A 24,846-nucleotide genomic window follows, 5' to 3' on the forward strand; every position below is an offset into this window, starting at 1 on the left:
AAATTCATAAAAATCTTTATAAATACAATAAAATATATTTATAAAATTACGAAAATTACGAAAATTACGAGGTATTACATTACGTACAGCCATATCTTTATTTAAATTCAAAAAAAACAAAAACAAACTAGCAATCCAACCCTGTTTTATGCAAATGATTAGCAAACAACAACCAAGCATTGTTGAAAACATTATTAGAAACCTGCAAATTATATGGACAACAGACCAATATAGAACCACCTTTCTCCACCTTATTGGCAACTATTTCTTATGGAATTCAAAAGATTCTGTAGTTTCCCATTTCATTTACATGTTAAAACCCATGATATGTGAACAAATTCAAATCCTTTTCGTATAATGCCTCCATGACTCCGCAATACCAACTACCATAGCAACAAAATTGATCCTCTGTGGTCGTGTTGACTACGCCCATCAATTCCTCCTCGATCCTAAACTATCACTTAGAATGCAGAAACTCTAACGATAGTCCATCATCTAGAATTTGATATCCTTTTCATTGACAAAGAAAGTAGCTGAATTTGAATTTAATTATGCTTCCAGTTGGCAGCTATTTATAAAACATAGTTTATCTTCTAAGCTCTCTTATTCTTAGATAAATAAGTTGGCACTCCACGCCTCCACTTACTAAAGGAAAGCGTGCAGAAAACATGGGATCAAGGGATCCCCCTACAAGAACCCCATTTCATGTCGAAAAACTATGCAGGAGATCACTTTAGCTAGAGTGGGTTCATGAATTCATTGCATACTTTGAGTGATTTAGCCTTAATTGATATCTTAATTATTCAATATATTTATAGCATGATTTGCAGAAGGATAAAAGTTAGTGAAAGAGTTGTGTGAGATTAATACCTTTCATCAATATCTTCACACAAATTCAAAAAAAAAAAAAAAAAAAAACCTAGCAATCCAACCCTGTTTTACACAAATGATTAGCAAAAAACAAGCAAGCTATAATCAAGCATTGTTGTAAACATTATTAATCAACAACAATTAGCAACAAAATCCTACAACATAATCAGATCTCCCTTTCACGATATCGCATGATCGCAAGTGATTCCTCAAAATTCCAAAGTAATTCGAGATTAATAGTTCGCTTGAAACTAAAATAACCTAAAGATAAAATTCACAAATTATACATGCTAGTAGCGATTTAAACTAATTTGAAGCGAATTAGACAAATTAAACACTGACAATTATAAAAAATGAGCAGAAAAAATAAATAAACGAATTAAAGTTTAATACCTAGGAATTTTGAGCTGAACAATATCAAAAGATCGAGTAACCTTGTTTGATTTTGATAGAGATCTTCAAAGATAAATGCGGATTACTCAGATAATTTGGGAAACTAGAAAATTTGGGGTGAAATTTGAGAAACAGGAGAGAGAAAATGAAACAGTATGCTCAAACAGAAAGGAGAGAGAAAATTGATGGTGATTGGGATAAAATCATAAAGGTAATGATTAATGAATGACCCAGATTTCGTTTAATGAACGGTTAGATCGGAGTTCTCACCTTAAGAGAGGTTCTCACCTTAAGGTGGTTCTCATAGGAATATATATATATATATATATATATATATATATTTATGTTTCCGTTATAATTTTATTACGGTTTAAAGAATTATAACTATTGAAAATATGGGTAAATTTGACATCCACTATTAATGTGACAAGTGGCGAAATATAACTTACCAAATGTTTCTCTTGGGCACATGAACCGAGGAGATTCATCATTTTCAAGTAGAGTGCATGTTATTCCTTTTCCAAAAAGGAATCCTCTCCTTCATTTCTACAATAATAAAGAGTCCTCTTAGGAGGAGAGAGAGTGCTAAGAGAATGGTGTTTTTTATTGATTAATCATGCTATAACATAAGTGAAATTTAGGTGAAGAGAGCAGTCGCCGAGCGTAAACCGATAAAAAAAAGTTGAGGAAACAATTTCTTTTGGTTTTAGATGCTCTAGAGTTCTAAAATAACTCTACAAGGTATAGTTTGAGCAACATCGACCATTGAATGAAAAATCAATGGCTCATACATTATCTTTGCAAAAATCCCTCCTATTTTTTTCTCATCAATATCCACCTACTGATTTTCACTTCCCACTACTACGAGTCATTAATTTTAAAATGTATGATTTAGATACAAGTCTACCTTGCAGAGTTTTATTAAAACTCTGGAGGATCCGGACCTACAGTACTTTAATTTCAATTTTATTATTGTCCTGAAACTTGCATTTTCAAGAATGATTATTGATTTTAATTATTAGCTTTTGCTTAAAATAGGGCTCCAAGATGTGGGGTTTTATGGATTCTGCAAAAGTGGAAAACCCTTGACTCACTTTTACTGTTGATTTCTTGTTCAAACCCAGTTTTTTTTCCTTGACTTTTTGTTTTTGTTTTTTTGAAAAGTGGGTGTTTTTAAGGTTTGTTTTGTTGTATTTTGCTAATTTTATTTTACATTTTTGGGATTTGGGTTTAATAATTAGGAAAAATTAACAAGAATAATCTAAACTATTGGTGGTCTTCTCATTTTAACCCCAACTAAACATTAATCTTGAATAATCCCAACTATTAAGGTAGTCTTCTCAAAACAATCACGTTTACCTATAACCTTTCGAACCAGTAATTTTTGCTTTATGTAAGTCATTTACTCCTCTTCCTCTTCCTCTTCCCCACCCTCTCTCCTCGGTCCTCACTCCACCCCGCCTACCCAAAACCAGCCAAGCCCACACCATTGCACCACTTGACCCCACTTCACTACCTAATTGCAGACCATTCGCCACTCACCACTGCCATCACTAACTACAAGAAATATTTTTAAAAAGTAAAAGAGGAACGAGGGAACATCCATGGTGGAGGGAAAGGGATAGGAGTAAAGAACGGTATGGAAGGTTAGGAATTGAATGATGGAATGTGGTTTTTGTTTGTTCAAGGATGGGGTCAAGGAAGAGGTAAATCTGAAAGGAGGGGAAGAATCCAACTTAGCTGAATCATTTGGCATCCCCCATCGTCATGCTTTAATGTCGTTGATTTTTCCTCATCAACTTGTATAGATTTCTGCTACCTCGAAGTCAATAGCATATTGATTCGAAGGTGAGCAACAATGTTATGGCAGTGCAGAGAGGTGGTTGGGATGGGAGTTCGATAGAGAGATGGTTGGGATGGGAGTTGGAAGCCCCGACAGCAATGGAGGGGGTGGTCAGGAGGTATGAGCAGTCATGTACATCGTGGAGGCGGAGTGAGCAGTAATAAGGGTAGCGGTGGATGCCCCTTCTTTTTTTCCATTTTTAAAATAAAAAATTGTCCTATACATAGTTGACACATAGTCCATGTGACCTGTTGAACAAGTTTTTTTTTTAAAAGAGAATGTTTTGAGAACAGTACCCCAATAGTTGAGATTATTCCAGGTTAATAATGTAGTTGGAATTAAAATCAGAAGACCATCTATAGTGTGTGTTTTGGGGTTGAAATGATGGTATAAGCGTCCTTGGTGTCTTGAGATTCAGCCACGTACGGTGCCTGCAAGATGAACTCCAGGCCAAAGGGGGGGTCCCCGAGGCGGAGCCTCCGACGCTCAAGTCAGTACAATTAATGTATAAATTGAGAGTATTTTGGGGAGAGAGAGGGTATGGTGGCTTCTCTAGGGCTAGAGAATGACCCTTTTACCTTCCCCCTTGAGGGGTTTATATAGTGCCTTGTTGGGCCTTTGAGGCCTTGTAAGTGATATTTGGCTTGAGTGGGTTTTATTGGCTTTTGGGTTAAAATGGTGTGCCCATTTTAACACCCCAACAAATGCCCCCCAGACCCAATTCTATTTGAAAAATGGGTTGGGTTTTGATTTTGATCACGTCTAAGTAAAAGTCAATTTCATCTCGGAATTTTTAACCACGGCTCGGATTTTAACCTCGGCTTGGATTTTAACCTCGGCTCGGATTTTAACCTCGGCTCGGATTTTACCTCGGCTCGGATTTTTCCTTCGGGATTAAACTTCGGTAGCCCGAAGGCGATGCCGATGTTTAATTTCTTCCAAGTTTCATGTGATCCGTAGATACATCCAAGAACTTTCTTATTTATCCAAGAATTGGGGATCCGTAGATCATTCCATGACTTGCTCATTTATCCAGGAATTGGGGATCCGTAGATCTTTCCAAGACTTGTTTTTGTCTAAGTTCTTCAAATATGGAGATCTTTTCAAGCACTTGCTTGTATCCAAGTTCTTCAAATCTGAAGATCTGTTCAAGAACTTGCTTGTATCCAAGTTCTTCAAATCCGAAGATTTGTTCAGAGACTTGCTTTTATCCAAGTTCTTCAAATCCGAACATTTGTTCAGAGACTTGCTTTTATCCAAGTTCTTCAAATCTGAAGATTTGTTCAGAGACTTGCTTTTATCCAAGTTCTTCAAATCTGAAGGTTTGTTCAGAGACTTGCTTATATCCAAGTTCTTCAAATCTGAAGATTTGTTCAGAGACTTGTTTTTATCCAAGTTCTTCAAATCCGAAGATTTGTTCAGAGACTTGTTTTTATCCAAGTTCTTCAAATCCGAAGATTTGTTCAGAGACTTATTTTTATCCAAGTTCTTCAAATTCGAAGATTTGTTCAGAGACTTGTTTTTAACCAAGTTCTTCAAATTCGTATATCTGTTTAAGAACTTGTTTGTCATCCGAGCGGATGAAATTCGGTTGTTTGAGGGAAGTTCCCGATGCTTAAGGTTTCCAAACTCTTGTGATTCCAGGATCTGGCAAGAGTTTGCTGAATATCCGAGCGGATGAACCTGTAGAGGAATACAGTTAAACATATATAACATGTGCAGAACATCCCTAAATCCAAGAACCATGTATAAAGCACAGTTTAAGCATACTTACATTTGAAGCATGTTTTCCCGAGTATAGTATCAACGAACACGAACAAATAAGTCCACTTGTCATTCCTCTATTTGGTTCACCGACACGTTCAGATCCGTCTTGATTATTGTAGCTTAACAACGTACAAGATATTTTACTTTTCGGGATGAACAATTTTTGAGCAGAGAGAAAAACTGAACAACGTAATTTTGGAATTAGGTTTAGGTCACTTGGAAAACTAATTGTGTTGTGTGTGGGAAATAATATAACCTAATTGTTATATTGAGTGTAACCGGCCAAGACCAAGGGGCCTTGACCGGCCACACTCCACACACGCGAGCACCCCCCCGCGCACATCCCACACTGCAGGCCGAAGCCCACAGCGCACAGCCGAGCATCATGGGCCGTGGGCCTTGCTTTTCTCGCTGCTGTGTTGCTGCACGTTTGTGCACGCTGCCACGCCCATGCTGGCTGACTTGCTTGCTGCGTTGCGAGTTCGCTGGCTCGTTGGGCCTTGCGCGCATGCGCTTGGCACGACGGACCGGCAGCTCCGATGCGGCTAGTATTCGCGACTAACGCCTTACGGCTATTATTTATCGTATCGTACATGACGAATCACCGTCGTACAATACTATTATTCGTTTCGCCTACCTTACGAATATTCGCGATACGATATACGATTCCGATACAAGGTCATATCGTATAATACGTTTTCCAAACTAATTCCCGAAAAGCTATTAAATGAATTTCCGATTCATTTAATCCGGTGATCTGTTACATGTCATTGGTGTGACCTTATAGGTTCAGTCAAGAGTAAGTTGTGAGCCTAATATAGATTAGAACTCACTGATCAGAAGCATTGCTCTAGCTAGCTGTTTTGATCACTTGATCTTACTGAATTAATTGTTCGCAATTAATCTTAACCTTGGTATTAGACTTAATGCACCTTGGGTGAAGGACATATTTCCGCCAGTCTCCCACTTGTCATTTAGACAAGTGTGCATTCACATTCCTTTGTCGCTTAGTATTACTTGCTGAACATAAGGTAAGATCCAAGCCATTCTTATTAGGTCCAGAAGTGTTTCTCGGATTACAGAGCTCAACTATTAAACTTTTAAAGAAGGTTAAGCCTTAACCATTCTGAGCACGGCCATGCATTTTTACAATATCTAACTCTCTGAGAGGCCTTGTTACACAACAACACCATATCGTATCAAAGATAGGAGGACAATCCATTCTTCCAATCTATGAACACTCACTTTGATTCATAGTACGCCCAATAACTGCTTTTATAGCCTCCTTTTACGGTGCGACGTTTAGCTAGTATCAAAGCGAACTAATTCTCAAACGAGCAGACATAATCACTCATGTTCTGAGGAATGGTTCTAATCACCATTAATGAGAACTACTTATGACATGACTTTAATCTCTTAAAGTGTTCTCATGGTCAATCTGATACAAGATCCAATAAGTATCTATGCAAAAGATTCTGACATCCAGTCAATCTAGTTCAAGAAATCGAACTACAAATATACTTGCAAAATCTTCATTAGTCATTGGTCATCCGCCTTTCAATGACATGGATTAGGGATCCTTTGTGACTTCAATATTCAAGTTCACTTATGGGTGTTTCTTTGTCGAAGAATCCATCTTGACATCCCATTTGAATGTTTTGAATCACTTGGACTTATCATTTAATACTAAAACAAATTAAATGAATATGAAATAATAAATTTCATAAATGATAAATGTTTAAACCAAATTCTTACCAATTTGTGGGCCTCTAACCCAAAATCAAGCATTTAATGTTTTATAGATATAGGCCTTTCACCCAATACTTAAAACATTCATGGAACTCAAACTTGATCCCCATTTTGCATATGAATGTTGTGTCTCATTCAATGCAGAGGTTTAGTTTATCATACTTTGCTATTCTTAGCATCCTATCTATCGAAAGCCTTTCGATGTAAGATGAAAAGATCTTTGAATATGTTTATAGAATGATCTAGTCTTTCATTGCTGTTAAAATGATTCTCGTATTCAAAATAGAAAATTATCTAGATAGCAGACTTGTGATCAACCTGAGTTCATTGAAGAACTCCCACTAGAAACAATTCTCTTTCATTTCTTCTTAGGCAATAATGAATTCATTTCAATTATGTAGAATTGCAAATGATGCCATCCTTTTGGAATACTCCAACCAGTTCACAGAGATGTGGGAGATACATCTTTCAACTGAGAACTTGGAAACTAATCATTGATTCAGTTTCCCATGCATAACATATGGTTTAGAACCTATGTTACCACTTTTTAATCACGACGCCTAATTGCCCATGTATATTTATGGTTTGCCTAACAACAAGATTCAACTTTTGCTTAGGCATATGCATGTAGCATCAAAACTTTAGTTCATCTTCACTTCCTCTTATCAAGTGCTCATCCTACATATCCAGATGTACTGGATATTCTTGATATTGTTCTAATGATCTTGATCTAGTTCAATAGATATTGGTATAAACTCGTCATGATCTAATGTTCACGAGTTATCTTGGCAATCTATATATCACATCATACATGATTGATTGTAATGCAAAAACCATTTGCATTTTAAAATCCATCCATGTGACTTTTAGCTTTATTCTGTTTCAAGAGATACTGAATCTTGCTAAAATCTTGGCATTGCCATGTGATATAAGGTGAAGGCACCTCTTCAAGGTCCTTCATGTTTAACTTTAGTGATAACAGCCTAGCTTTATACTTTAGTTAAAGCATTCATTACTTAGACTTACTCATATGGGTTGATAGTCTCTTTTGAGTCTCTCCACTGTGTTTGATTTAGTAATTATTTTACAGAATCCAAACAACGCTTTAGATCCTATCCAATAGATCTTTAACCCAATATGTTCTAAGTTTCGCCATGGTTCTAATATTGACAAATAATTTCAAATCTAACAATTTAGAATTTGAATGTCATTTTCAATAGAGAGATTTGTATCTCATATATAGGACCAATAAACATGACTTAGCTCCCACTAAACTCCTCATCTACAAGATGATCCATATTTTCATAGAGCCATGATTGCTCAATAGCCTTGTTGAAAAATATGTTCCAATTCCCACTTGCATGCTTTAATCTACGAATAGATTTCTTAAGCTTGCTCTTTTATCTAGCATCCAAAACTTTTACATTGTGTGATGTGCAAAATTCCTTTCTACAAGTCCAATTGACGAAGGTGTTTTGTTTTCCAATTGCCATATTGCAATATGCAATGATTGCTAGATTTATCCAAAATAGTTCAAGCATTCCGACTTGGTGAAAAAGATTTCAACATTATCAACGCCGTGAAGTTGTTTACAATCTTTAACCACCAATCTAGCTTCTCTTTTGTATGTGCATACAATATCATCTGTGTATGTTTTGAAAACATGTTTGCAACCAATGGGAGTGAACCCTTTATGCGAATCAATGTTGTATGTTTAGAAAACATGTTTGCAACTAATGGGAGTGAACCCTTTATGCAAATAAACGTTCTATGTTTAGAAAACATGTTTGCAACTAATGGGAGTGAACCCTTTATGCAAATCAACCAAATCATATATTTGATTCTTTAAGATGAAGGTGCTTTGGATGAAATGGCCTCAAACAATTTTGTATATCCTTGAACCATACTTATGTTTCTGATGGCCTCAAACCATACTTGGGAACTTTTAATTCGTCGTAGCTAACCTGTAAGTCGTATGTTTTTGAAGCACTTTCCAAAGTCTTCATAGTTTTCATTCCTCAAGATATCTATGTATCAATCTTGGTTTAATTCTATTCATTATACGATTTATCTAGGTATTGAACATTAAACGTTAGTGTCTATAAAGACATTGCTCAAGTCCTTTGAGTATTAGGATTCTCTTGAAGCACTTCTAAAGTCTTCATGAAGCTCTTCTAAAGGCATCTAAGTATGGAGCTTTTCCAAAGATTCTTAAGTATCTTACATTTGTTTGTTGCTTGACTCTAAGTTCACTTTGAGGTCATTTTTCTCCCACTTGCCTTTTTGGAAATATGATGGTTTCCTAAAAGACATTATCTAGAGAAACAACCATATGTTCTCCGGTTTGTGGTAGAATCAATACCTTTTGTTTCTATGAGTCGCTCATTGTAGACACCTACTTTTGTCCCCATTCCCGAAAGGGAAAGGTTCGATGATGAAAGCGTAAATCTCCACTTGACAACGCATCTCCTATAAAATAACGAATCTCAATTCCCCTTTTCATTTCACCCGAAACCTGCTATTTATGGAAACCTGCTAAAAATAGTAACTGCCGTAGAGGGTAGCTTCTAAAAGTGGCAAGTCATAACAGATAGAAACCTGTCAGAATTAGGTGTTGCACTCCAACATAAATCCTAAATGAGATAGAAAACTGCGAGAATCCTATTCCTAATATGATTCAGAAATAAGAGTTACGTATTAATTAAAATCCTAACGAGCCTAGAGTTCGTAACGGGCCCAGACGCATTCCGTCATGAAATTGATACGCACTAAAAGACTCGATTAAGTCTCAAACACTACGGATTTCAGGAATCCGAATCAAACTAAGAAAACAGCCCAGACCCTATTTTCAACGCCTGGCTCTGGGCGCCGAAATCTTCGGCGCCCAGGCCTGGGCGCTGAAAATACCTGGGTACGTGTTTTTTTTCCTAATTCTTTGTGAATTAGAACTCTGCAATTCTATCTTTCCACAAACTCTTCCCTATAAATACAGCCCCAAATTCGACGTGAAAAGGACACACACACACAATTATATTCTGAGTATTGACTCCAACCCTTAGCCTAAGCCTCACGCAGCGAAACTATTCACGCGTTCTGTCGCAATCGATCCATAAATCGAACAGAACGTATCCTGTCCCATAATTTGAGATTCGTTAAATAAAAAGGAGAAATAGCAAAGTCAAAGTGGTTAGTTTTCTGAGAACCGTGACGCACCTCTCAAGGGTGCGTCGTAATGTGCCCCTTCTCGATGATTTAATTGCTTTCCTCGCCCCTTTTTATGAACTGTTAAACTAACTAAATCTGATTTTTCTATCACGCCTAACAAATATAATATTTTTGGGAAATTGGATTATCATGCTAGGTCCCTTAATGCTATTTAAATCAGATAATCACGATCAATCTAGTATTATATGTTGCATATTGCTAAAATCAACTTAGATTAGTTTAATAGTTAACGCATGTCCCTTCAATTATTTGTGCTGAGCTAGTTAGGATATCCTGCCTCTGGAGTTATCGACGAGCGAAGTACTCCTCTCGGTAGTTACAGTCCCCCGAACCCTCAATCTCTACCTTGCGGGTGTATGTTGAGAGATCCCCACACCAGGGATCACAAGGGAACCTACGGCCGTCGTGGTCAAACATAATTGCACTCCCTTTATGTCACGATAACCGGGTTTTGTCAGTTTTTCTCATTGTTGTTAAAAACTGAATGGCGACTCCTATATTACTAGTCAATTGGGTGTAAACTCACAGGAAATCTAATTACACTTGATTGAATAAAAAGAATCGTCACACCCACGAGGGACGAGGTCACGCATTAGCCTCGTGCTTTTTCGACCCCCTCACAGTGGCGACTCCACTGGGGATAGTGAAGGAAATACTCGTGCTTGTAGGTAATCAAAATAGCCGAAGGGTGAAACGATCCTACCCCGCGTTTATTTCCCCATCAAGTTGGGACGACCTGAAAATCAGCATATTAATGTGAACGGGCAGAACCGCATAACGAATCTCGGCTCCCTCGGGAGTTGGGACTAAGGATACCTTTTTCCGCCAATAGGGGGGTGCATATGCCGCGCATGTTGCCCACTCGTTACTTGTGCAGGTAGTACACCTATCCCGAACCCAATCGCTCGCTCATTAGGTCCCTCTCGCCTGCATGCCCCCTTGGCTTGCACTTGCGGGTTGGCCTCTTGAGCGAAATTCGTCTGTTGAAGACACTACCTCGACCGGGGCATGTGTTGGATCTACGATAGAAGCGGTACCAAGCCAGGCGCAAATAACTACCCATAGAAGCCTATCATAAACTACATGACATGTTATTATCGCCTTATGATGAATGTTAGTTATGTGTAGCGAAATATGTGATTGTGTGTGACAAACTACCCTAGAAAACCAACGACCTTAAAAATTGCCCAAACATTCATAGACTAATTTGCCAAAGAGTTATACCGAAATACGCGTTCCGCAAACCCAAACGATCGCCACAAAAATAAGCGACGTTCGGGATGGCCCATAACGAATCCCACAAACGCTGTACAACGCGTAAAGGACGTTATAAGGCAAGCGCGCAAAATCAAGTCGCATAAACAAAAAATATACGCAAACAGAAATCGAGCACCAGTCAGGGACGCATTTTCAGCGCCCCTGGCTGGGCGCCAGAATTTCTCACGCCCCTCGCTGGGCGCTGAAGTTGCTGCTTGGCCTTCTGGTCAGGCGCAACAGCCTCGGTGCCCGCGCAAAAGGAAAATACGTAGCACAAAAAAATGTCCGTAAAAAGAATTTCTCTGAGGGCGTAAGAAAAGCACTCGATTTCAAAAGCGACTCGTGAAAAAAATTAATTACTCCTTGCGTCGTTGTTAGGCCTCCTACGACGGCAATGCTTGACACCAAAAGTCGACCATGCAAATAATTATGAATGTCACACGGGCAGAGATTTTTGAAAATATAAAGAGTTCAAAGTGCACACATAGCAGTCCAAATATACTAGTCCGACTTAAGGGTAGTAATAGAATGTCTAAAAAAACCGACTCACGAAACAAACTAATGTGTCTCCTACTCCACAACAATAATGCAGGGCCCCTGAGTACCTACCCGTGATAGCCATCAAGGAACGCGATGGAAGAAGCATATCCCGAACATCTATACCTAGAGGTCGCACAAACCCAAGAGATGCATGCTCTGGGACACGACCCTTTACGTTCTCAAAGGCCACTCGCCCAAAGAATCGTGCTATGCCAAAAACGCTCCCCAACTCACATGCTTTCGGGCTATTGTTTGGGTTAGAAAAGAAAAGAGCGAAGAATGAAACAGAAATTATGGCATTAGCTCTCCAAGATGAAGTGTTCGATCCTACTAAATTGATCGCTCCATCACCCTCAAAAGATGACCAAATCCAACGAGGGTGGCGCAAGACTTTCAAATGGACTAATGCTCGTGGGATGAAGTTCAAGATATCCGCGGGAGAGGGTCCGATGTACGAAGAATTAGAGTCTGAATCCGAGTCTGACTCCGAGTCCGAACCTAGCAAAATTGTAACCCCTCCCAAAAATAGTTTAGACCTGGAAATCTCTACTCCGGGAGATCTTTTTGATGTAATGCTTCATGACTTTAATAAGATAAACAAAACTTTCGAGTATATGTCGCTTAAAAATCCGAGTAATAACGCAGAATGTCTCGCCACTAATGAGCACGAAAAAGAGCCAGAAGAGGAATATACCGAACTAGTAAAAGCTGTAAGTGAACAAGAAATCAAAACTCCTATAATTGAGGACACAGAATCGATAAATATTGGAACAGAAGAAAATCCTAAAATCATTAAAATTGGCCTCACCTTAACTCCCACTGAAAAGGCCGATCTAATCTCCACTTTGCGGGAATTCGAGGGTGTCTTTGCTTGGTCCTACAAAGACATGCCAGGAATAGATCGAGAAATCGCTGAGCATAAAATTCCGCTAGATCCCAAAATGACGCCAGTAAAACAAAAGCTACGGCGGCTCAAACCAGAGATAGCCTTGAAAATAAAAGAAGAAGTCACTAAACAATTAGACGCCGGCTTTATAAAAGTCTCCAACTACCCAGAATGGGTGGCCAATATTGTCCCCGTAGCTAAAAAAGATGGACGAGTGCGAATGTGCGTAGACTTTCGAGACCTCAACAAAGCTAGTCCCAAAGATGAATTCCCCCTACCTCACATTGACATACTAGTAGACAACACCGCAGAACACGCGCTCCTTTCCTTTATGGATGGGTACGCCGGATATAACCAAATACTCATGGCAGAAGAAGACATGGAAAAAACAACTTTCATTACCCCTTGGGGTACGTATTGTTACACTGTAATGCCTTTTGGTTTGAAAAACGCGGGGGCCACCTATCAAAGAACAGCCACCACGTTACTCCATGACATGATACACAAAGAAATCGAGGTCTATGTGGACGACATGATCGTCAAATCTAAAGACCGGCACGGTTACCTCCCGACACTTAAAAAGTTCTTCACCCGAATCTTGAAATATAACATGAGACTAAATCCACAAAAATGTGTGTTCGGGGTAACCTCGGGAAAATTGCTAGGATATGTTTTTAGTACGCGAGGAATCGAGATTGACCCATCTAAGATCAAAGCCATTACCGAAATGCCCCCACCAAAAACTGAAAAACAGATAAGGGGCTTCCTAGGAAAGCTGCAATACATTAGTAGGTTCATTTCCAAGCTTACTATGACTTGTGAGCCAATATTCAAAAAATTAACAAAAGAAGAAAAAGTCGAAAGCCTTCGATAAAATCAAAGAATACCTAAGCAAACCACCCGTCCTCTCCCCGCCTTTGCCTGGAATCCCTTTACGCCTATACCTAACCGTCACGGATACTGCAGCGGGAGCTATGCTCTCACAGTGTGTACATGGATCCGAGCGAGCCATTTACTACTTGAGCAAGAAGTTCATACAGTACGAGATGAGATACACAGAACTTGAGAAAACCTGCCTCGCCCTCGTCTGGGCATCCAAAAAACCCAGACATTACCTATTGGCCCACACTGTTCATATAGTGTCACAACTAGACCCCTTAAAATACATGTTCGAAAAGCCCGCCCTAAATGGTCGCCTGTCCAGGTGGCTAGTCATGCTCTCAGAATTCGACCTAAATTCATGCCAGAAAAAACAATAAAAGGAAGAGCGGTAGCCGAATTCCTGGCCGAGCATGCCACGAATGAGGAAACCACGGAAGCTTACCTCCTCCCCGACGAGGAGCTTCTGATGATACGAGATGACTATTGGACACTATACTTCGATGGCGCGTCCAACCAGAAAGGATGCGGCGTCGGAGTTCTCCTTGTCAGTCCCGAAGGGGCCCATATACCAATTTTCGTCAAACTTGACTTCGAGGCCACAAACAACGCCGCCGAATACGAGGCCTGCATAGTTGGGCTAGAGGCCGCAGTTAGCCTTGGAGTCAAACATCTACAAGTCTTCGGGGATTCTTCCCTAATAATCAACCATATATCCAAAAGATGGAAGGTCCGAAGCACTAGTCTCTCAAAATATCAAGCTTACTTAGACCAAATAGTCGAGCAATTTGAAAAAATCGAGTATACGTACTTACCAAGAGACGACAACCAGTTCGCGGATGCACTAGCGAAGCTAGCTTCAATGCTCAACATCCCGAATGAATGGGACGGAATGACCCTTCGGGTCGAGCGAAGGAAAGAGCCGGCTTATTGCTGTGCCATAGACTCTGAACCTGAAAACACCGAAGAAGAACCATGGTACACGGACATCCTTCGTTACAAAACAAGTGGGGAATTCCCCCCAAACACCTCCCCGCGAGCACAAAAGGTCCTACGCCTCCTCGCTTCACAATATAGCATAATTCTGGGAGAACTGTACAAATACACGCCGAATAAAATCAAGTTACTTTGTGTCCACCAAAACCAAGCCCAAAGACTAATGGAAGAATACCATAACGGCGTGTGCGGACCCCATATGAACGGAAAAATGCTATCCCGAAAAATATCCCGCTCAGGGTACTATTGGACCACCATGGAAACCGATTGCCACCACTTTGTAAAAACTTGCCCAAAATGCCAAATCTTCAGTAACCTTAACCATTTGCCTCCCTCAGAACTATACACCTTCACTTCTCCATGGCCCTTTTCCACCTTGGGTATAGATATAATCGGCAAGGTAACACCAACAGGCGTAGGGGGACACGAGTACGTTTTAGTCGCAATTGATTACTTCACTAAATGGGTAGAGGCAGTCTCCTATGCAAAATTAACGGCCAAACATGTCGCTCGATTCCTAGAAAAGAACATATTCTGTCGATACGGGGTTCCACATGAAATCATAAGTGACCAAGGTTCCCACTTTAGGGCCGAAGTCCAAGACCTGCTCGAAAAATATCATGTCAAACACCATAAATCCTCTCCCTACAGGCCGCAAATGAACGGCGCGGTAGAGGCGGCCAACAAAAATATTAAAGTCATAATCGAAAAAATGGCCGAAAATTATAAGGATTGGCCCAACAAATTACACTTCGCATTATGGGGCTATCGAACCTCAATCCGCACCTCCATTGGAGTAACACCCTACTCCTTGGTATACGGAATGGAAGCAGTTCAACCGATCGAGTTGGAAATTCCCTCCCTCCGGATCGTCCTAGAAAGCAAGCTACCCGAAGCTGATTGGATTCAAGCTAGGTACGACGAGCTCGTCCTTTTAGACGAACGGAGGTTGAGAGCTTTACATCACGTGCAAGTGTATCAAAAGCACATCGCAAGGCAATTCAACAAAAGAGTCAAACCTTGAAATATCAAAGAAGGCGATTTTGTATTAAAAGAAGTCCGCGCACCTACTACGGACCCTCGAGGAAAATTCCGGCCTAACTGGACAGGACCATATTTTGTAAAGACCATCCTACCTAGCGGAGCAGTCCAACTAGCTGACATAGATGGAGCGGAATTCGCTAACCTCACGAACTTAGACCAATTGAAAAAGTACTATATTTAATAAAATCCAGTCCGGAGTTAAGGCATCTAATAAAACACGTTAAGACTCATAAGCAAGCATTCTGTACATTACTCTAAGCAAACGGCATAAAACTCGATAAAGTAGGAAAAGCGAAGGACAAAACTTCAACGCCCAGGACTGGGCGCTGTTATTTTTCACGCCCAGGCCTGGGCGCCGATATTTCTTTCGCCCTTGAACGGGCGTCATTCTCTCTTGCCACCTATCCTCCCGATTCTGCAAGTGTTCGTACTCCTTTTTCGAACCATCAAAAGAACCACGAACACTTGGGGGGGAAGCAGACGTGTAATGAACACCCTTTCAAAAAAAATTCAAAAGCTAGAACTACGCGCGACCTGATTCTGACAAGATACGTAGGCAATCCTTATCAAGGATTCGGTCCAATAAAAATTAAAAAATAATAAAGTCATGCAACGCATCAAGAAGAAAAGATATTGCAAAGGGCACTATACCCTAACCCATGCACGGGCAAGACCAAATGGAATAAAAAACAAAGCCACAAGAATTTTCAGGAACAAGCCCAACAAAGGAGTATGGCACGAGTCGGCAAAAAACAAAAAAATAGTGAACATGCATATGTAATACCCCAAGTAGTCGGTTAGTCTAAAAATATGTGTGCACTCTTGTATGAACTCATTATTTTTACGAAATTCTTTCCCTTTTCAAAATTCGTCGTCGGTTTAGAAAGCTAATATTACTATAATATGTTAAAGCAAAGCCCACGGAAGGCTCAAAACATTCTTGCACCAAAAATCGCAAAAAAATATATATACATGCGGAATACAAGAATGAATATGTACAAAACAGGAGGTAAGCCTAAGACTCGTCGTCGGCTCCATGTCTCCAAGCCTCGTCGGTCCATCCACTCCACTCCCCATGGTATGAGGGCCCGCAGCCAGAATCACCCCAAAAATGAGGCTGTGACTGCAACTCGGGGCTAGGCTCTTGGGCCACCGACACGGAACGTCGCCTACGCTCCGGCTCGGACCTCTCACCGGAAGAACTCACCCCCGCGTCGGAACGGCGATGCCGTAGGGGCGAGTGACGTGCCCTCTCTCTCTCACAATCGTGTCCCCCGCCCGAGGGTCCCGCGTCGTCGGCCCCGGCTTGTCCAGCACCCGTCTACAAGAAAAGACAAAAAGAGAGTGAGTAACAAAAAGCCAAACAAAAGGTACAGATCAAAATAAAAAAAAAGAGGGCACATTACCCGAGTAGAATGGGGGCTCCTGCAAGAAAGTGCAGATCGGGCTCGAACCAACGCGGACTTCAACCGGTTGATCACCCCCACCATCGCGTTGGCCGTACGAGCCGGAACCTGAAACAGGAATGTTAGTAACAAAAAAAAGAGAGAAAAAATATAAGAAGAGTGCACAAATAAAAGGTGCATACCGCCTGTACTCCCTCAGGGAGCGGAGCATGGAAAACCCGGTCTTCCGGGAAAGTCTCCACAATCTCGGATCCACTCTCTCCGGTATATGAGATCCGAGCATCGGGAAGCACCCATCCCCCCAACGAAGGGTCATGACACTCCTGCACAAAACACAGTAGACATAAACACATGGGCACGAGCATGAAAACACTAAAATCAATACGAAAAGAGAGGGCAACTTACAGCGCCAGGCTCCGGGAGACGAAGAGAATCCTGGATAAACTGGTAATAGCTAGCTCCCTCTATCACCAACTCCATCGCCGGCACGCCAGTCCTCGAGTGGACCCTCCACGACTCGCCTATCGAGCGAGTAGACAGCATGGTCGCAGGCGGAGGCCTAGGCACCGAAAAAGCCCCGACTGTCTGCATACGTACCCGCTCTCCCAGATACCAGACAGGGTCCCGGCGGCCAACGAACAAGACCCGCATCTGGCTCAGGGCATAACTATCCCTGACCGAAGCATGAGTACCCCTAAAAGACAGCCATGGGGTCCAAACCACCTGTTTTTGAACAAACACGGTCAGATCTCGCACATAGAAAATAAAAAGAATGACGAAATACAAGATAGAGGATAAGATTCTGCACATGCTCAGGGTTCCTGTCCCGAATGAGATCCCACACGGTATCGGGCGGTGGACGCACTGTCAGCTTCTTCTTCCAACCCCAACGACGACCGGCAGGGTACTCCAAAGGCCTCTGCCCCTTTCGGGGAGCCAGCCAAGGTAAGTGCTCATAGGCCCACAGCTGCAAAAAGAAAAGACAATAAAACATCAAAAAAAAGAGGCCCGGTAAAAACGAGAAAACAAAATAAAGTCTAGGCACATACCTCGATCAAACGCGGCACTCTCGCTAATGTAATCACAAAGTGACGTCTACTCGGGTCCGAGTCGCGTACCGCCTAACTCATTTGGCCGATGAGCGTTGCATAGCCCAAATCGCCCCAACGATAGTCACCCAGTGTAGACAAGTCCTCCACCATGCCTATCCACCTCGGGTCAAAGGTGTCAGTCGAACCCGATAGAAAAGTGGAAGTAATAAAATGGAGGTAGAACAGCCGAGCCTGTCTCGAAGGCGACTCCTCTACCCCATGCTCTAAGGCCCACATCAGGTCAGCGAAAGGTATCCCACGGGGCTGGTACGAAGGCAATCTCCTACCCATCCACGAGCCTAGGAGCCTGGTACCCTCAGCAACAGTCGGCGATGGGCCATCCGACCTCAGACGAACGGGGTTCCCTGTAAAGGTCAAGCCCGTCAAAGCCGTGTAGCCCTCGGGAGTGATCGTCATCTCGCCCCAAGGAAAATGTAAGGTGTTGGTGGTATCCCACCACCACCTCATGAACGACCGCAGAAAGGACAGGGAGATGTTAAGCCGCAGTATCTCCCAGAAGGTCTCGACCACCGGAAACAGTGAGCTCTCCCTCACCAAAGCCTGGGCGTCCGAGCTCAGGAAGCTAAAAACGGTCTCACTCGTCGCTGCGCCATAGCCGCGAAACGTAGTCTCTCTCCTCGCGTGAAGGCGGGAAGTCACGTGGTGCTCTAGGTCGTAGTGCAGATCACGACCGTCGTAGAGCTCAGGGCCCACCCATAGGGGACCCGCGCCAGTAGACTGACGCGTCATGCCACGCTCCTCGTGGCCACCGGAAGAAGGTGACGACTCGTCAGGCATGCTGATCAATAATACAATAAGGCATTATACCTTTAACAAAACTGGCACTCACACCAATCACTAAAGGAGTGCATTCCGCTCATAAAATGGAGTCATACAATTTTTGTTCCCTAAGACATGATACTAAGTTCATATCGAGCAAAAATTCCCTAAGTGAAATTTTTTTAATTAACTCCAACAAAATCAAAATTCTTCCATAATTTGTCATTCATGAATCATGAGGAACGCAAGCAATATACCAAGAACACCTACATTGCAAGAAAACACTAGAGTCGTAGGTATACTTGGGGGCTAGCATGAAAATGCCCAAATTCAACAAGAATCAACATACTTGCGAAAATTAACATGCAAAAACTAATTAACATGTTATGAGAAACATTTCCAACTATCTAATTGAAGGAAAGGGGCACAAAATTAAAAACCCCCAAATCAATTTCATGCATAAAAATACTTGACAAAAATACTGAAATTGACAAAAAAAAACTCAAAATTATTGAAAACTACTTACATTGGGAAGATTAGGAAGTGATTTGGAGTAGAATTCGTAAAGAAAAGTGAAGAAACGAGCAAGAAATCAGTTGAAAGAGATGAGGAGCTTGAGCGAAAATGGTGGAAATGGGAAAGGAAGGAGACGGTCCGCGAATTTAAAGACCCGTCTCCCCTTCGCGTTTTCAACGCCCAGCTCTGGGCGTTAGAAATTCTCGCGCCCAGAGCTGGGCGCTGAAAATGCTTCCCAGACAGCGAATATTCGCTGTCGGGCACGCGCAATCCCCTATTTTGTGTAAAATATCTGTTATCTTGATATTTCTTTCCCAAGAACGGTATTTTGCAATATCGTTAAAAGTATACACAGTGTGGACCCACTTATAGGACATACCTGATCAGGAAATATTGTGGCCCACCAACAGGTTGTAATCACAAAAGCCCTTCTACATAGGTAAAATAAGAAATTCAAAATGGGCTCGCCCACCCTCAGCAGGCGGGGTCTGCGTCACTAGCCGCGCAGGTCCTCAGTTTTCGAAAAATAGAATCTTCCAAAAACAAAATGAAACAGGCTCGCCATCTTCAGCTGGCGGGGTCTACGGCGCAAACCACGTAGGTCCTTATTTTCAAAAAAACGCAAAACAAATTTCAAAATAGATTCGTCCACTTCTATCGGACGGGGTGTCCACCCTTAGCGGACAGGCTCGCCATCTTTAGCCGGCAGGGTCTACGTCAAAAGCCGCGTAGGTCCTTATTTTCAAAATTCAAAATAGATTCGTCCACTTCTATCGGACGGGGTGTCCACCCTTAGCGGACAGGTTCGCCATCTTTAGCCGGCGGGGTCTACGTCACAAAACGCGGAGGTCCTTAGTCGCTGCAGCGATAACTTTTTCTGGTTTTCTCTTTTCCAAAAATTAAAAGGATTGGTTTTCCGTTTTTTCCAAAAAAGAGCGATGTGCTGGATTTTCCTTCGTTTTACGTCCCATAAAAACAAGGGGGTTTTCTCGTTTAGCTAGCCCTGAAAATGAGAATCTTTGAAAACATTTTTACCTCGTGGTTGGGCTTGGCCAAGCCCAATTACACTTTATAACTTTGATTTCGAAAACATCTGTAGCTACTCCCAATGACAAAGTGAGGGAGTTTCTACGCCTCTTTAGATACTTCCAATGACAAAGTGAGGGAGTATTCTATACTATCCGTTGAAAAATCCCAATGACACGTGAGGGATATGTCGACATTTCAAGTGATGACCCTTAAGTCAAATGTTATCACTCGGGGGCTCGTGAGACGCACTCCGTCTAATACTTTGACCATCATCTCATCCCGAGACTCAGTCAAAGTGGGGGCTAACTGTAGACACCTACTTTTGTCCCCATTCCCGAAAGGGAAAGGTTCGATGATGAAAGCGTAAATCTCCACTTGACAACGCATCTCCTATAAAATAACGAATCTCAATTCCCCTTTTCATTTCACCCGAAACCTGCTATTTATGGAAACCTGCTAAAAATAGTAACTACCGTAAAGGGTAGCTTCTAAAAGTGGCAAGTCATAAAAGATAGAAACCTGTCAGAATTAGGTGTTGCACTCCAACATAAATCCTAAATGAGATAGAAAACTGCGAGAATCCTATTCCTAATATGATTCAGAAATAAGAGTTACGTCTTAATTAAAATCCTAACGAGCCTAGAGTTCGTAACGGGCCCAGACGCATTCCGTCATGAAATTGATACGCACTAAAAGACTCGATTAAGTCTCAAACACTACGGATTTCAGGAATCCGAATCAAACTAAGAAAACAGCCCAGACCCTATTTTCAACGCCTGGCTCTGGGCGCCGAAATCTTCGGCGCCCAGGCCTGGGCGCTGAAAATACCTGGGTACGTGTTTTTTTCCTAATTCTTTGTGGATTAGAACTCTGCAATTCTATCTTTCCACAAACTCTTCCCTATAAATACAGCCCCAAATTCGACGTGAAAAGGACACACACACACAATTATATTCTGAGTATTGACTCCAACCCTTAGCCTAAGCCTCACGCTGCGAAACTGTTCACGCGTTCTGTCGCAATCGATCCATAAATCGAACCGAACATATCCTGTCCCATAATTTGAGATTCGTTAAATAAAAAGGAGAAATAGCAAAGTCAAAGTGGTTAGTTTTCTGAGAACCGTGACGCACCTCTCAAGGGTGCGTCGTAATGTGCCCCTTCTCGATGATTTAATTGCTTTCCTCGCCCCTTTTTATGAACTGTTAAACTAACTAAATCTGATTGTTCTATCACGCCTAACAAATATAATATTTTTGGGAAATTGGATTATCATGCTAGGTCCCTTAATGCTATTTAAATCAGATAATCACGATCAATCTAGTATTATATGTTGCATATTGCTAAAATCAACTCAGATTAGTTTAATAGTTAACGCATGTCCCTTCAATTATTTATGCTGAGCTAGTAAGGATATCCTGCCCCTGGAGTTATCGACGAGCGAAGTACTCCTCTCGGTAGTTACAGTCCCCCGAACCCTCAATCTCTACCTTGCGGGTGTATGTTGAGAGATCCCCACACCAGGGATCACAAGGGAACCTACGGCCGTCGTGTTCAAACATAATTGCACTCCCTTTATGTCACGATAACCGGGTTTTGTTAGTTTTTCTCATTGTTGTTAAAAACTGAATGGCGACTCCTATATTACTAGTCAATTGGGTGTAAACTCACAGGAAATCCAATTACACTTGATTGAATAAAAAGAATCGTCACACCCACAAGGGACGAGGTCACGCATTAGCCTCGTGCTTTTTTGACCCCCTCAGACTCATAAAGAAACATATATTTATTCTTGAGTTTGTTTGATGTAAACACTAACTCCCACTGGGTTTGACAACCCTAGATATATATGTAATGAAAATATATAATGAACCGAAGTTCAATTCTTATGACATCTTATCCTTAGCTATGACAACTTTGTTAAGTGTGATAGTCACTTGAGAGTATCATTTAGAAACTATATAGGAAAATAGTCGTGATTATCGTTAATCGAATAGATTCCGATTTCTCCATGTGGACATACCATATTCTTACGGAGCTTCGATTGTCATAATGCCATATAAACAATCTAGATAATCTTTATTTGCTCATGCAAACATCACCTTGACCCAGCCTAGATGTTCCAAAATTCTTTCCAAGTTTATTTTATACCCTTTTGTGAATTGCATTGAAGCATTTCACATATTTCACGTTGAGTAAATGTAGCCATATTTTCTCAAATTCTTGTGAAATAGGTAAGTCATAAAATCCATCTTTGGCCCATGAACTTTATTGTCTAGAAATTTCTAACAATAGTCCATTTCTATGTCATGTTCAACAAGCAAGACCCACGTGTCTTAAATTAATCAACTTTCAGAAATCCATGCCATGGAATCTTAGAATGTTGTCTTGTTGATATGGTCGTATGACATTGCCAAAGATATGTGGAACACAAATCTAAATGTTTGATTTGAACCTTCTGAAGTTTGAGTGTGAAGAGATTCGTTTGTTTATTAATCAATCATATGACTCAACCCTTAAATGACAATTTCATTCAAATAAACACTCAACGAATGTTTTTGTTTACTTTGAATGTGAGTCTTTCCGTTGTCCAAACAGAAATTGATTATGATGATTAATGGAACATAATACCATTAAGTTCCAGCCTTTATAAGGACTTTAAAACAAACATGATGACCCTACAATTAATGTAGCACAACTTTGCTTCATTTCCCACTTGTAGGTCAATAACCAGACTTAGCTCCCGGAATTTGAGTTCTTAACAAGAGTTAGAACCTCAAGCGGTAATCTAATACCATGGGAGTTTATTTGCTAAGTCGTTTCTCTTTAACATAAACCTCAAGGTATAAATAGAATATCTAAATACATATCTTTTGTTCCCCTTTCCTATCCTTTCTAGCACGTTTTCTTATAGTCCAAAAGATTTTACTCTTTTCATGATCTTCTTACTTTGTTATGCTTACAAAGTCCTTTCTTTTATTCACTTTGAATGACAACATCCAACGAATCTAATTCATTATCGAATCAAAAGAAAATTGGTTGTTAACCATTGATTATACATGAGTCTTTAACTCAATACTTTATTATCCCAAAACTACCCAGTATTCTGAATATATGAGGTCCAATTGGTCTACCATTCAAATTTTAGTTTGAAAACAACCATGAAGATCACTATAAGAAAATAGCATTCAAGATACGCTTTCACTCTCCTTTTCTTTGAGAATCGCTCTCAAAATTAGTTACCAATCGATCGAGGAAATATCGCAGTTCTATTGTCCGAACGCAATAAGGTTGAAGATGTACATTCTACAGAATGAACTAGCAAAGAAAACATTTATCATACTTTAATAACTAGAATAAAAGAATTCATGCAATCATTAAAGCTATTAAACATTTCATTCATGCAAAAATAAAACATGGTCCAAAAATGAATGGAACGATTCCAAGACCCTAAAATTCCTAAATCCTTAAGCATCTTTGGCATGTCTTAAGTATTTTAAGATTCTAGGTAAGCAAAACCTATTGCTAGTAATCTCCTGAAGGAAATAATGCCCTTGGTCCAAGTATGCATTCTATGTTAAGTCTAATAAGTGCGGTACAGTATTAATTAACAAGTTAATAATTCAGTGAGATCAAGTGAGCTGAATGCCTAGCTAGAGGCCGCTTCAGTTCAAGTGGAATTAATGATATTAATCCACAGCTTACTCTTGACTGAACCCGTAGGGTCACACAAATAGTACGTAAACGGATCAAGTATTTAATGGCATTAAATACTCCATCTATGGATATTCGGAATTGACGGATCTTGGTTTCAGTGGGAGCTGAGATCGTCACAGGCAAGAAATGAATACTCCGGAAACGATGATATTGCCGGAAACGGAAATATGGATCGTATCGGAAATATAAATATTATCCAAGTCGTAGATGTTGCCGGAAACGGAAACATGGTGCGTATCGGAAAATATTATCGGAAATGGAAATATTGCCGGAAACGGAAATATTGCCGGAAACGGAAATATTGTCAGAATCGGAAATATTATCGGAATCGGAAAATAATTCCGGAAACGGAAATATTAAATATTTGTTCGAAACGGAAATTAATTCCGGAATCGGAAATATTAAATATTGTTCGTATCGGAAATAAATTCCGGAATCGGGAAATTAATCGGAAGCGTATCGTACGAATTAGCATCGGACGAGGCCTGCCAGACGAAGGCCCAACACGAAGCCGGGCCATCGCCCAGCAAGCCAGCGCGCCACAACGCACCAGCCAAGGCTGCTCCAGGCCCACCACAAGGCAGGCCCAGCGCGCGCCAAGGCTGCGGCAGCGTGTGGGCCTCGTGGCAATGGGCTGCGAGCTCACGGGCTGCGCCCGCGCGCATGGCGCCCCTCGTGGGCTGCTGTGCGTGCGTGTGTGTGTTTGTGTGCTATACGAATCCTAAAGCTATCAGGTTTCGACATATGATTAAATTCCTAAACCTAAAAGGATGAATTAATTAAATAAGAATTCTATTAGGATTCTAGTTTAATTAATTCGTATCCTAATAGGATTCCAGTTCCTTTTCCATACCTCTA

General features: G+C 41.0%; 1 protein-coding gene across 1 annotated transcript in view; it reads right to left on the reverse strand.

Annotated features, from left to right (window-relative positions):
• Window positions 1-4,114: 4,114 nt before the first annotated feature.
• Window positions 4,115-24,846, reverse strand: part of LOC110785021 (uncharacterized) — an 85,517-nt gene continuing 64,785 nt past the window's right edge. Inside the window, exon 2 of the mRNA XM_021989464.1 lies at window positions 4,115-4,789. Within this exon, the coding sequence (XP_021845156.1) occupies window positions 4,115-4,789 (675 nt within the window). The remainder of the gene's footprint in view (window positions 4,790-24,846) is intronic.

The sequence above is a fragment of the Spinacia oleracea genome, chromosome 2 (assembly GCF_020520425.1).
Source record: "Spinacia oleracea cultivar Varoflay chromosome 2, BTI_SOV_V1, whole genome shotgun sequence".
In the NCBI taxonomy this organism is placed as follows: domain Eukaryota; kingdom Viridiplantae; phylum Streptophyta; class Magnoliopsida; order Caryophyllales; family Amaranthaceae; genus Spinacia; species Spinacia oleracea.